Consider the following 14948-nt stretch of genomic DNA (forward strand, 5'->3'; position numbering starts at 1 on the left):
TCTTTGATGAATGTTTTCTATTTAAGGGAAATGAGGGAAATCTTGCACTGGTTTTTATGGTGTTCATGTGAACAGACTGAGAAACAGACGTGGTTCACCCTTCTAGATGCAGTCTGACATGTAAAGACATGAAAAGATCTTCACATCTCTAATTTCACCTAATCATGTCTTCTGATGGCAAGGAATTAACAGCCTTGCAAAGACAGATACAGAGGTCATGCAGAGGTCACACATTCTGGCTTTTTTTGGTTGGTAGCCTGCTCTCTTCTGAAACTTAATTTACATTTTGTATTTAAGAAAAAAGGAAATTTGATTAACATAAAAGTAAATTGTTTATCTTTTCACCTGAAAGGACATTTAAAAGCTTCACGTGCCATAATAGATTTTGCTTTGGGGCAAATTTAAGTACTTAATCAAATTTGAAGCAACAACAACAACAAAGTGCGACGTGTTATAACTAAAACAATCGCTCCTTTTAAATCATTTCAGATATAAAAGATAATTCCTTCAGCAGATCACGGAGTTCAAGTGTGACCAGCATTGACAAGGAATCCCGAGAGGCCATCTCTGCTCTTCATTTCTGTGAAACTTACACTCGGAAGACGGACTCCTCCCCGTCCCCATGTCTGTGGGTGGGAACAACGCTGGGAACAGTGTTCATCATCACACTGAACCTTCCTCCAGGGCCCGACCAAAGACTCCTTCAACCAGTGATTGTGTCTCCAAGTGGTGCGTACACCCTGCTCTGCATGCAGATGGGTGCCCCGTGTGGGACATGCTCTGGCCCAGTTAGTGTTTCCTGATCTAAGCATTGTACAGACAAATGGTATTAGTGGCAGTTTTCTGTTTTAAGAAATAAATTTTCTAGGGCTATGGAGGAGGGGCAGCCAGTAAAATCATTTGTCACTCAATCCTACTAACGTAAGTTCAGTTCCCCAGAACTCAGCATGAATACATCTGTAATCCCAGCACACCCATGTCAGGTGAGAGAAAAGACAGAAGCTGGCCCAGAACTCTCAGGCGAGCCAGTCTGGCCCTGCCTCAGAGATAAGGGGAAGGAGAGATCAACTCCCCACGTTGTCCTCTTGCTTCCACGGAGTCTGTGTCCGCAAATTAGTTTTAATGTTTTAAGGAAAATAAATTTTCTGATTCTACATTAAACAAAACACCTATCATTCATTATTAATTTTCAGTCAGATATGTGTGGGCCAAGTTAATTATTTTATTAATTTATAAATTAATAACTGTTGACATTATGTTTGGAGCATGTAAGGATGACATATTTTTCCAGACTCATAAGTAACATGGCTTGAGTTTTGGATTTTTATCAGTAACCTGATACAATTACGTATTCAGTACAGGGTGCACCCAGCATAATTGTGTATTTAGTGTCAGAGTTGGAATAAGCATATTTACTCTGAATTTAAAAATGGAAGTATATACTAAACTTCTACGTTCTAGGTACTATATTGAGGTTAAAAGGTGCAATCTTGAGAATGGCATTTCTGGATGCCACGGGCTGCTTAATGCCACCTGCGTCCGAACCCTGGAAAGAGCACAACGTTCCCGAAGAAAAGGACGAAAAGGAGAAGCAGAAAAAGCGGCGCCCTGTCTCAGTGTCCCCCTCCTCTTCTCAGGAAATTAGTGAGAACCAGTATGCAGTGATATGTTCTGAAAAGCAAGCTAAGGTAATCTCACTGCCGACCCAGAACTGTGCGTACAAGCAGAACATTACTGAAACGTCCTTCGTGCTTCGTGGAGATATCGTAGCACTGAGCAACAGTGTCTGCCTCGCCTGCTTCTGCGCCAACGGCCATATTATGACTTTCAGGTATAAAGGAGGTCATTTCTTAACACATACAGTATTCCTGCTTGGATCACAGTATAAATTCAGCTTGAAAAACATTATTGAGTTGTTCATCTTACACACTAAGAATTTATTTCTATATAGGTAATATATAAACAAGGGTATGAGAAATGCAAACCCTATTTTGCCTCCCTCAGTTATATAAACTAAATGATTTGACAGCCCCAGCCTTTTTTTGTTGTTGTTTTTCATGAATTTTCTAGACGAGCATTAAGAGTAGTGGTTTTGGCCATCACGTCTTCATGCATAGTGTTACTGTACATTGCACCTACCCTATGAATAACTTGCTGCCTATTACTAACAAATTGTTTACTTCCCCTCAAGTTTGCCAAGCCTAAGACCTCTGTTGGACGTCTACTACTTGCCCCTTACGAACATGCGGATAGCCAGGACCTTTTGCTTCACCAACAATGGACAAGCGTTATACCTTGTTTCGCCTACAGAAATCCAGAGACTCACCTACAGTCAAGAGACGTGTGAAAATCTTCAAGTGAGCAACACAAGTATTAGAACTTTTGTAGAACTTAGGGATTCTCTGGGGTCCCTCATACTAGCTGTGTCCCCTTTTCTCCTTGAATGCACATAGGAGCCAGGGTAGGAAAACTCAGAACCTTTTTGTGTGGTTTATGTTTAGCACATTATTTTTGTATGCTGGATTGCAGATGGTAGTTTTCATGTAGGCATACAATATACTTGGGGCATACCCCCACATGCATTTGCCTTTTCTTTTCTCTGCTTGCCCCCTAATTAGTCCTGATTGTACCCTATACAGTATGTTTTTCTTCTTCTGTTATGTCATCTATATAATCAATATAAAATCTAGAGTCTACAAGTGAGAAAAAAGACATGTAAGTTTTGCCCAAGACTTACTTAATCTGTTTAATACAACTATCACAATAGATCACCAAGCTACATTTTAACCCCCAGACTATAAAGTTTCTAAAGGAAATGAAAGGGGAAAGTTCTTTGTCGCCTTGGGTTAGCAACGGCTTCTTGACTGCAGCCCAGCGTCTTTCTGTTATGAAAACACAACTGATAACGTCAGAGCATAAACTCCTTCTCTTCTAGAAAGAAGCGCGTAAGAAATTAAGACAAGCCATAGCTATATTAAAATGTTAGGAAAGCCTCTTTCCAGTCAGACTTTGTATTGCAAGCATATACGGGATGTCTTCCTCCAGCTGCATCCCTCGTCTCCTTGTCTCCGTGTTCTCATGGAGACTGCAAACTCTGTAGTGAAGGAAATGTGGAGGGCTGACACCGCGTCTTGTTCCTCCTCTTAGTGGGAATAAGTGGAGCTTTCTCTCTAGTCTCATGTTGACCATAGGTTTGTCGTGTGTTGAACTGTGTTTCTTGGCTACTCCCTGTTGGTAGCCAATCCTCTCTCCAAACTTGCTCTTATTTTTCTTCTGTCTGAAGAATGCTGACAGTCAGTTCAGGGGAAGACTGTCAGTGTCAAAGCTGCTCCTCCCTCTTCCTTGGGTTTCTGAATTTCCATGTGTCAGATGATGTTTGTGGAAATTACATGTTTATGAAAATGAAGTTGACCTGTCTAAATGACATTTGTCTGGTCCCATGCAAGATGACAGTTACTGAAACTGACTATGGCCATTGTTACACTGAATGCCTTGGCCTGCTTGTAGAGAATGTTCTATTAGAAGATAACCTGGTTATCTTTTAATCATCAGCTTCTTGAATTAGATTTAAATGTTATCTTGAAAATCAAATACTCACTGGAGATGGCAATGCAGTCCCAGAACTCAGAAAAAGATCTTGTGTTCCAGACCAGCCTGGGGCACACACCGAGACAGTCTCAGGCACAAGTTAGGTCTCCTCACCTTCTAGGCAGGCATACTGTCTTGACTCTAATGCTAACAAGGAATTGGTGGGAGGGGAAAACAACAGATTCGTCTTAGTGGATCTGGTCTTGGAACCCTACTGTTAGAGTGAGCCAGAGTGTTTCTGCTCTGACCACTTGGAATTGCCTTGTGAATTGTTGATGAATGTCCAGGAAGTCGTCACCACACCATGACATTTACAGTGGTGACCTTGATAATTACATTTCTGTTTCCCTGGATCTTTAACGGTATAATTGGTTTTGCTTTTAAAGGAGATGCTGGGTGAGCTCTTCACTCCTGTAGAAACACCAGAGGCACCCAACAGGGGCTTCTTTAAAGGCCTGTTCGGAGGTGGCGCACAGTCTCTCGATAGAGAAGAGCTATGTAAGTCGGCTAGTTTAATTTGATTTATATTCCTATAAGACAAAAACATTCAATCCATATAAATATTTTGTTACATGTATAAGCTATGCTTACTTTTTCCTATTTATCACAATAATTGATATACCCATGTTTTAACAAAAGGCATAAAACTACTGTGTCATTCTGTTTTCAATCAGTAAAATGTTTTTTCTCAGGAAACTAAAGTCAGCACAACTTCAAATGGCTAAAAGAGAGTGTTTACAACTTTTAACTGGTAGTTTAGAAATCATGTTCTTTATTTATATTAAATGTGATCTTTATTGTTTTAATTTTTTTTGGTTACCGTTAATTGATGAGTGTGTTGCAAATTCTGTCACTTTTATAAAACACCAGAGAGAAGTTGACATAAAGGGGAAAAGTTGATTTCATTTATTTGGGGTGTTTTTCCTGCTACTGGGAGTTGAACTTTTTGTGTGCCGGACAAGCCATCTCCCACTATAAGCTGTAGTTTACATTTCCAACCTCTGGCCAGGTGCAGAAGAACAGTCTGCTGGAAGCCAAGCTTGTTTCCTTATAGCAGCTGAGGATTGGAGAGTAAGGAGTGACCACGGTCATACTGTCCTCATCTAGGGCAAGATAACCTGTAGCTAAGACTTTATCAGTACCAAGTTTGAGGACTTGCTAGATAAATCAATACACAAAACCTTAAAATGAGATCTTTATACGTTATTATTTGTCTTAGTTTTCTGACACTGCTGTTATTCCACAAATCTATTGACCAAAACAACCCAGCTTACTAGACTTCAGTTTTGTCTGTTAGAAATAACCACAGTTTATCCTGCTGCTACCAGCACTGTGTTCTTCATTGGGGACTCCGGGTTAGAAGGCATTTCCTTCCTTGTTCAGCGTCTGGAGGTCATCTCTATTCCATGGCTCCCGATCTTTGTGTCACTCTGCAAGGCAGTGTCACATCTCTCTGCTTTTCTGAATCTGCACCTCTCCCTGCCCACTGAAAACACAAAAACACTGTGCTCTTAAGAAGTCCTGTGATTTGATTGCACTTGCCTAGATGATACACACTCTCCAGGCCAGGTCAATCACTTGTGGAGCCCTTTTCTATGATAGGGTACCATGTCCCTGCCTTCTAGAAATTGAAGTGTAGTCATCTTGAGGAAGGGGGCATTTTTTATCTCACAATAGTTACTTATTTTTAGAGAAATTTAGTCAATGGTTAATTTCAGTAGAAAGGGGCTTTCCTACCACACACAAGGTCCTGGTTGAATGCATGGGTGGATATATATATATCCACCATTTATAACAAGAAATAAATGTTAACAAAAATTAAAACTCCCATTGGGGATATTAAATTTTGTAACACTTGTTGAGAGAAGTTAAAGAAGGTTCCAGTGGATTTGAATACTGCGTTCTTGGAATGGCTGAGTTCTTCAAAAACCTAATATATGCATGTGCTATACGAGAAACTTTCCCTGGGAAAATAGAATGTGCACATAATGTATTCATCCCAGAAAGGGAGCTCATCACTGACCAAAGTAATAATTGCACCCATGTCCAACTTGATGAATCAGTGAGTTTTTGTTCGGGGTTCCTAGTAAATAGGCCGAACAATGAGGGGTTTCTTATACAGGAGTAAGGATGCCTCAAAAGCAGCCGCAACATGGAACAGCCCAATGCAGGTGATGTCTAAGAGATCTCAAGCCCTGGAACTATTTACGTGGCTTGCAGACAGCCGGACAGTCCAGGAGTCTCTGTCAGCATCTTGGCTGGCCATGCCGTTCCACAGCACATCTTCATTCTTGTAAAGCTGGAGGCAGGGCTTAGAGACTCACCGTCCAAGTTCCTGCTTCCCTAGATCAAAAGTTATGTTTACCTCCAAGTCTCATGTGCTTCCCTCTCCTTTCATGGGTGCTGCTGAACAGCAGCATGTATGTGTGCATGCCTGCACATGTATACACACATACTTAATGACATTCTGATTGAAGTCCTTCCTCCAAAGTGTGGCTAATAGTGAATTCATGTGCAAGTGCAGAGGGCTTTCACCACTTCTTGTCAAATTGTCCTAGAAGCACAATTATACAAGAGGAAGAGAAGAAACGTAGAACTGGAGTGGAAAAAGGTCAAACTGTCTGTATTTGCAGAATTTTGATTGTAGAAGAGCCTAAGACAACCAATCAAAAATTAATAAAGCTGATAAACAGGTTGGCAAGGTCAAAGGACCTATGATTGGTCTCTAAAAGATACCTGGGTTTCTATTTGATAGCAATGAATAATCCCAAAGGAAAATGCAGGAAAAAGCTCCATGTATCTCAGCATCAATATATATATATATATATATATATATATTAGATCTCAGCGTGGTCTTGATGTCATAGTAGTGTAGACTTCCTGAGACAAGGGGGAAGTTCTTCCTTTTACATTCTATGGGGGAACTAGGGGAGTACATTATATGGTGTTAGCTCTTCTTGGAAGGTCTGGTAGAGTTCTGCATTATAAAATAAATCATTTAGAAATAACTTCACCAAAGAAGTAAAAGACATTCTCTCTAAAACTTGAGAATATTATTTTAAAAATTAATAAGTAAAAGAATAGATTCTCATGTTCTTGAATTTAAAGACTTCATTTATCCTGCTGCTATATCAGTGCGGCTTCTCAAACCAGTATAAATAACCCCCATCAGATTCTAAACTGGATTTTGGAAAAAAAAAGTAAACAGCTTGCAAGATTTATATATGAAATGAAGGAAGTGAAGATACCCTTTCCATAAGCAGAGTCTGAAAGCAGGACTCTGGAAGACACACATTTCCATGGCAAAAGTTACTACAAAGCTATAGTCTGTAAGATGTGGGATATTGGTCTGAACATAAGCAATAGAAAAAAATTGAGAGTCCAGAAATTAGCCTACCGCATTTATACTCAGCTGATTTTCTGCAAGGATGTCAAGAAAATCCAATGAGATGAAATAATGGCCTTTCAACAATTGATGTTGACACAAGTAGATATTCATGTGGATAAAAACCAGCAACATAAAAATTAAGTCTAAAGAATCAAGGACTTTTACATGAGGATTAAAATACAAAACTCTTAGAAGGAATGAAGAAAATCTTCACCTCAGTCAGTGGTTCACAGATACTTCCCCTAAGTCACAAACAACCGGAGAATAAATGAGATAAATTGTAGTTCGTCTGTGTGAGAGCTTTGTTTCAGAAAATGAGTAGCAAAAAGAGAAGATGGTAATTCCACTAATAAGACAAACCACGTGCATATCATATCTAATACATGATGAAGTCTACTATGTAGAATACACAAAAAATTTATAATTCACTAATAAAAGAATAAGTAGCCCAATTTTGAATGAGCAGAAGGTTTGGATTTCTTTTGAAATATCCATGATCAGTAATCATCAGAAGATGTCCACCATCATTTGTCATTAAGGAAGCAATGTGTGGCAGAAGCCTTGGTGAAGCATCACGTGCTGTTCACTAGGGATAGCTGTGGTCAGTACGCAGGATCGTTAGAAGAGTGTAGAGAAGCCACAGCTCATGTTGTTGGTGGAAATGATGAAAATGCTGCATGCTCTTGAGAAAGCTGTCCCCTAGACCTCAGAAAGTTCAACATGGAGTTACCAAGTGTCCAGCCCATGTCTCAACCATCCCATTCCTAGGCATATATGCCCAAGGGAACTGAAAAGTGTATGTTTACACAAACACTTGCACAAATATTCAAGCGAGCATTGCTTATAATAAGTCAAAAAAAGTGGAAACTACCCATTGGTTAATGACAGTGAAGACAAAATGTGGTGTGCTCCAAAAATGATTCATTCTTCAGCCATAGGAAGAAAGGGCACTGATGTGTGCTTTTACACAGATCGATTGAGACTTTATCTTCAATGTGGATCCTTTAGCCAAGAGAGGCCCAGGCTGTGTGATATATTTGTGTGGAGTATTTACAATGGGCAGATAGAGAGAAATAGAGTAGTGAGCACAAGCCGGACAGGAGTGGAACGTGATGGTGACGTGCCGTGGGCTTCCTTGATGAAGACATTCTGGGACTGAAGAGTGTGAGGGAGGGGTCAAGGAAACATGAAGGAAGTACAGGGCGTATAACTGAGTCTGATCTCAGGGACCTGGGATTCGCTGTGATCTGTGTGTTAGAGTCCCAGACTTGAGTGCTGAAGGGGAGAAGCAAGCCATTTAAAGAAAAAGTGTGATTTCATGTATTTGGAAAACATTAATGGAGACAAAACTTATCTACAGATCTGGGCTACCAAATGGAAATAGTATTTTTATAAGCACCTATGAAATAAGAACAGTAAATCAAATGTGAAAATTAAAACTCAGATCTTTATGCTTAAAGTTAAAAGCTTAAAATTCATAAACTATAATATTAAAACTCAAAAAGCAATTTTAGTTACAAAACCTGCATCGATATACTTACTTCTTCCAACAATGGCTAGCTAGCCCTGATTTCCCCAGAGCTCTGCTGTATGAATGAGGAGAGAGTAGGATGTTTATAGTGGTGCATTGTGGTTTTGCATGTTTGGCAAAACATCTAGAAATAATTTACAACACAATAAAGGTATATTATAAAGTGAAATATTAATATTCTAGTTGTATTGCCACATGATCTAAAAATTGTAATTTAACGCTGCTGTGTGGTAGGATTTTTGCTCATTTTTTTCTTCACTATTAAAACCTTTCAGTTGGAGAGTCATCCTCAGGAAGGGCCTCGAGGAGCCTTGCACAGCACATCCCGGGGCCTGGTGGGATTGAAGGTGTGAAAGGAGCTGCATCTGGAGTTGTGGGTGAATTAGCCCGAGCCAGGTTGGCTTTGGATGAAAGAGGGCAGAAGCTTGGTGACTTGGAAGAGAGAACTGCAGCTATGTTATCCAGTGCAGATTCGTTTTCTAAACACGCTCATGAGGTATGCCTGACTTGCAGACAGTCACCCGAAGAACTAGAGAAAGATAATATGAAAATATTGCATATTTTGTTATTTCTACAAACATATATTTTGTAAAATTGCAAGTTCCAATTTTTACTACAAGAGGGAACCCTTTAAAGGATAAGGCAGTGCTTTCTGACCCCTGAAACCTGTACATTTGACGGAGCATGCCCACTTAGGACCTCCATAAGCAATACAGAAGACATGCAGCTGTCTGTCAGTGACCTCAATAAAAATGTTAACCTTCCTTAACCATCCTGACCTAAGAAGGAAATCAGTTGTCTCCTGGGTTCTTCCAGGTAGCTCTTAATAGCTAAAATCAGCATGTTATGTCTGTGTGTGTTGTAGGCTAATGCTCATGGAGTGATAGGGGCACAGCTTTTGTAGTGAATTCATTGACCTCAGAAACAGATGCCATAAAATGTAGGGATCTCTAAATGATGCTCGCACAGCTATATTTTGTTGGCTGATACAGAGCTTTATGAAAAATTCATCTGTGGGTCGCAGAGATGACTCAGCAGGTAAGAGTGCTTACTGCGCTTGCAAAGGACCTGTGGTTGGTTCCCAGAACCCGCATGGCAGCTCACAGCCATCTGCTAACTCCACTTCTGGAAACCCCGATGCCCTTCTCTGGCCTGCTTGCAGCATAAGGTTGTTCACATAGAAAAATGCAGGCAAAAACCTCATGTGTGTGAAATAAAAAGACATTTTTAATGTTTTTATGGACTTCAAAACCTTTGTGTAATGTGCACATTATTTTTGCATGTGTGTGTCACTCTTGGACTCCACGCTTTGGACTGAACGATCTGTCTAGAGCGGGAGCCCTGGGTGCCCACAAGCACCTCCGATGTAAGCCAGTAGCCTTCAGCATAGAGCAGGCGTTTGCTGCCACAGTACTACACACAGTTCTGTCACTTTCACAGTATCTGCACATGCCAAGCCACGGAGCACAGTTGCCTTTCCCTTCAGTAGGTGCAGGTTTTAGACATAATTAAGAGTCTAATGAGAACAGTGCATTGAGGTGATATCCTAGGCTCTTGAATTCAGATCATCAGGCCCAAACTCCAGGCTCAGAATTCTGTTAATCTTGAGTAAAACCTGAAAGCCTTAGGTTTTTTTTTTTAATTTAGAAACTGAGGAAATAATACAAACCCCAAGAATTGTACAGATCAATTGAAATCAAGTAAGAAGAGTGTCATTTGTTGTCTGGCACACAGCGAGAGCTTAGGAAATTTGACATGGAAGTACTTTTTCCAGCCTTTCCCCGATTCTTTAAAGTGTTAACATTTATTTCTAATTAGAGACATGGCAGTTGCCTTATTTTTAAGTTATTCACTAAAGCAACAAACTATGTCACACATCAAAAAAATATGATACATATTAGAAACTTGAGCATCTTCTAGGATAGATTTTTTTTAATCTAAATAGGATAATTCTTGCTAGTTTAAATAGATTGAAATAAACAGGGTGTAATATCAGTCTAGAATGTTTCAAGGTGGTATGCTTTATAGAAATCAATTATAAATAGTTTACTGGAAATTTGAAAACATATTTTTCTTGATTTTTTCCCTCTTTTAGATGATGCTGAAATACAAAGATAAGAAGTGGTACCAGTTCTGACAACCAGAGTCTAATAAAACCAACTTCAGCCAAAAGGAGGAGGCATTTCCTTGTTGCAGTCACTGGTGTATTGGGGAAAGAACACAAGCGGCAAGCGCCTTGTTGACAGCCGTCCCCCGCCAGCACAGTCACAGTAAGACAGTTCTTACCTCGGTCTCGCGGCTTCCCTGAGAACTCACGCGTGCAGACTGCAGCCTATGGCGTGTGCTGGCTGTGAGACGACATCGGAGAGCTTAGCGGGGTCCCATTCGCAGAAGGAACATGCAGAGGGATGTGGAGAACTCCTGGATCATTCCTGTATTAAACTTTCATATGCCAAAAGATTTTGTGCCGTGGTATCTACCATCAGTGTTTTATCCGATATGGGGAGAGGCAATAAATCAGAAGTTCTAAGTCTGAAATGGTCATATTTGTGTTGGGACTGATTTATGCACAGCTGTCTGGACTCGCCCTCTCTCAGGCAGACTGGTCATCTGTATCATCAGTGAAAAACAACAAACTGTCCCCTTATCTTTAGACTGTGCTGAATGGTGGCTTTCAGTAATCAGAGCATACACATGGCTTGTGTATGGGATCCTCTTCAGTTCTCGTTACTATATATTTGTGTTCCGTTCCTATGTTTTCAGAAGCAAACAAGGTGATAGATCACTTTTCACTGAAAAGTGTAACGCATGACTGAATCGCTCATCTGAGAGTTTCCATGTAGTGGCCATGCGGTGTGGAAAGTAAGAAACCCTCCATTGTGGTGAGGAGAATTCTTCAGTGTCCTTTGTCCTTGTTCACATTAATTCAGCTAAAGGTAGATTTGACCAAAAGAGTTACTGTTTAAATTTGTAGAAAAGTTGAAATTGGCTACATTTTTAATTTTGCTTGAATTTTTATAAAATGTTCAACCAAATGTACCCTTGCATTATTTAATTAAAATTGCTAAAACAACAATGTTTCATCATTTCAATAAAATGCTCATCTCCCCTTTTAAAATGTCCTAGATTTGCTAACAATTCCGGTACACTCAGGTGAGCCAGTTAAATCTTAGTGCACATTGCTGCTGCATGGAAGACTGCAAGCCTCTTTTGTCAGTAATTGTCCAAGAGTCTAGTCTAATGACCTATAAAATATTTCCTGTAGAAATACGTTGCAAATCTGTACATATCCTTTTGAAATACTAAAAGCAAAAAGGAAAAGAAAATATGATCACTTCAGTAACTGAATGTTTTCCATGATGAAGGGAGATGTGCATTAAATGGCAGACACTGGTCGGTTCCTGCAGTGGCATTGTAGCCTAGAAAGGAAGACACCTGTTTATACACAGCTGGAGGATATAATTGTTAAAGCCACAAAGGAAGAAGTGAAGTAGGAGCGTGGCATTTCTATATTGTCTTCTACGAAAGTCTGCACTGAGTCATTGTCCTGAAATAAGTAGGGCTCGAACTGATGGGAGCCTGCTTGTTTTTTTCTCCATGTGATGTGTGAAGGTCCCTGTAAGACACCTTCAGTTCCGCAGCCTGTCACTCACCTGTTCCTCTTTCGCTAATAATTCTTTTGTTTACATTTTATAATGTGCACTACTGGATATGAAAGTTTACATCAAAGTTTATTTTAAATAGCATCAAGTAAGGATTAGATATATGTGGTAGAGAACTGATCAAGACAAAATGTTTTATAACTACAATCATTTTTAAAAGTTTCTCAATCTGTAGAAAGTGAGTAACATTTCTGCTTCATGTCTATGCTCTGAACATTTGGCAGTTTACAAATTGCTTAATTTGCATTATACATTGTCCACTAAACCCATGTCCCATGATACCTCATAGGGAGAGTTGTGTCCTTTTGAAAAGGTACAGTTTTATGAATCCCAATAGTGGAGACTTTTCCAAGGGTGAAAGTACTAACGTAGCCTAAGACACTGCTTGACTCTGTGTGGAGCCTCACCTATTTATCTGTTGCATTATTTGTGTATCGAATTTCTTTCTATAGTCATTTTAACTGATGTAAATAAAATGAATCAAAGTTGTAATTATTTATTAGTAGAGAAGATGTGTTTATCTGAGATGGATTTTATAAGATCATCCTAATGCATTATTTTAAATCATTTGTTTCTTATTTTAATTAATCCACATATTGTGCACAACAACCTAAGAGACTAGATTAGAAAGTATAAAGTATTTTTGAATAGAGAAAATGATCTTCCCAAGCTGTGCTTGATTCTGTAAATAAAACAGTCTGCAGTCCCGACCCAGGGCGCCGACTGCAGCCTGACGGGGCCTGCCTCCCCCAACCCACTCCTGTCTTTTTTTGATGCAAAAAGAAGTAGTCACCAGCAAGCCAAAGTTTCAGGAATTCTAACAGCAACAACAAGAGGTCCAAATAAAAAATATCAGAAAATGAAAATGTGTGTGTACATGCATGTGTGCTGTGTGTATGTGTGTGTGTGTATGTGTGTGTGTGGTGTTTGTCTTCTCTGCGCCCTCAGCACTGATCACATTTGTCTTTGATTCTGAAATTCAAGTATTCTGCAATTAACATTATTAACAGGAAGAGATATCTCTGTATGTACCACATATCCAATTCATTTCATTTTCAAACTAAAATCAATCTGTGTTTGCTTAGAATAATGTTCTTTAAAGTATTTCATTCTGTCAAAATCTTTATATCTGTTTGAAATATGGCATCACCTTAACACTCACATTTCAGTCATACTGTGTTTCAAAAAAATTGATTATGGGTTTTAAAATCAAAACCTGTTCCTCTAGATTTGAGGTTTTCATGGAAAAATACTGCTGTATCCACCTGTCATTCTGTGTGAGTATACTGCAGAGCCATCAGGACATTTCTTAGAGAAGGATCTACTGAGAACTTAGCTCAGGTAGACGTCGCGTGTGCAAAACAAGCCTGACGTGTACAGATGTTTAGGATGAGACAGCCGAGGACTGGGGGATTCGTTCCAGTTTATCCTGAGTTCTGTATTCGAATCATTGTGCTTTGCTCCAGGCTGTTGTGTGTGACATTAGGAAAGCTATCTCCAAAGGGAACTTTTTTTTTGTGGCAAAGATTTATTTTAATGGGGGATTTTGTTTATTTGTTTCTGCAAAATAAAGAGCACTGAACTTTAAACTTGAATTTTTCTGCACTTTTTTAGGTAATGACTTTTTATTGTCATTTAATCTGCATTTTCGGTTTAAATCAAGCGATCTGTGTGTGTGAACCATACCAAAATCATGACTGTGCTGCTAGCTGCACCTGAAACCTATCAGTTTTAAAACCTTTAATAGGGTTTTCTATAGCTTTTGAAGATTAAAAACAAATGAAATTATTTGCTGTACATTTCGGTGTTCTTGGTCTTTGTTGCGACACTTTTCAGAGCTGTTTTCCGGTCACACAGTCACGTCATCTTTATACACTGCTAGAGAACGTACGTTTAGTTTTAGGTAAGTTTTTATAAGTGTTTTCTTTAATTTTAAAAATGATGAACTTGTTAAGTCAAAGTACTTAAAAAGTATGTATTATCCATACAAAAAGTTATGTTTTACACTTATAATAAGAAATACTAATATCTCATGTCGAGATACGATTAAGTTTTAAAAGTCATACAACATTGACAAGTCTTCATACATGGCAAGATAAAATTATATAGTTTTTTTAAAAAAAACTGAATATTTTCAAATATTGATTTTATTTTGAGGGAAAATGTTCACAACAATAATTTCTATAACTTTATCTGTAGTTTCAGCTTGCTGTTGGTTGCCTATTTTAGCTATTGTTTTAATATATATATATACTGAAAATGATTATCAAGATATTTTCTTCTACCTTTTTAAAAAATAAATTTCCAGAAATAGGAACAAAGATTATGTATTTTTGTCAATGCAATGAAAGGTTTTTATTTTGTCGTTTATAGAATTTGTTCCTTATCAGTTTGATATTTAATATCTCTAGGCTTTTTAATCTCTATTTACTTTGAAAAGAATACTCCTATGTAGTTGGTGTCCCTTCTCGTTTTCTGTTTTGTCTTTTTACTTTTCAGCGTTTGTTCTGGGTTGAGATTAATGCCCACGTGTGCTTCTGATTTGGAAATGAACGCAGGGCTGCTGGGACTTGCAGCGGCTCTCTCCTCGAGTCTACTTGCACAGTGCCGTGGGCATCGCCGCTGCCTGCCTCAGATGCTGTGAAGGTTCTGTGGACAGAAACCAGTTGTTTTAGCTGGCAGGGAAAAATGGAGCTGAGCTTTCCTGAAAAAGTAAATGGTTTTAGTAACTTCCCAATTATGGTCTGAAGTTACCGGTTCATTCTTGAATTAGATGTCC

General features: G+C 39.0%; 1 protein-coding gene across 8 annotated transcripts in view; it reads left to right on the forward strand.

Annotated features, from left to right (window-relative positions):
- Window positions 1-13966, forward strand: part of Stxbp5 (syntaxin binding protein 5) — a 140103-nt gene extending 126137 nt beyond the window's left edge. For all 8 annotated transcript variants that reach the window (XM_048425477.3, XM_085688506.2, XM_048425482.3 and 5 more), the window contains 6 exons: window positions 490-729; window positions 1462-1831; window positions 2192-2357; window positions 3975-4086; window positions 8783-9003; window positions 10603-13966. In XM_048425477.3, the coding sequence (XP_048281434.1) occupies window positions 490-729; window positions 1462-1831; window positions 2192-2357; window positions 3975-4086; window positions 8783-9003; window positions 10603-10644 (1151 nt within the window). In that variant the 3' untranslated portion in view covers window positions 10645-13966. The remainder of the gene's footprint in view (window positions 1-489; window positions 730-1461; window positions 1832-2191; window positions 2358-3974; window positions 4087-8782; window positions 9004-10602) is intronic.
- Window positions 13967-14948: the final 982 nt, after the last annotated feature.

This window comes from Myodes glareolus, chromosome 1 (genome assembly GCF_982192425.1).
Source record: "Myodes glareolus chromosome 1, mMyoGla1.1, whole genome shotgun sequence".
Taxonomy (NCBI): Eukaryota; Metazoa; Chordata; class Mammalia; order Rodentia; family Cricetidae; genus Myodes; species Myodes glareolus.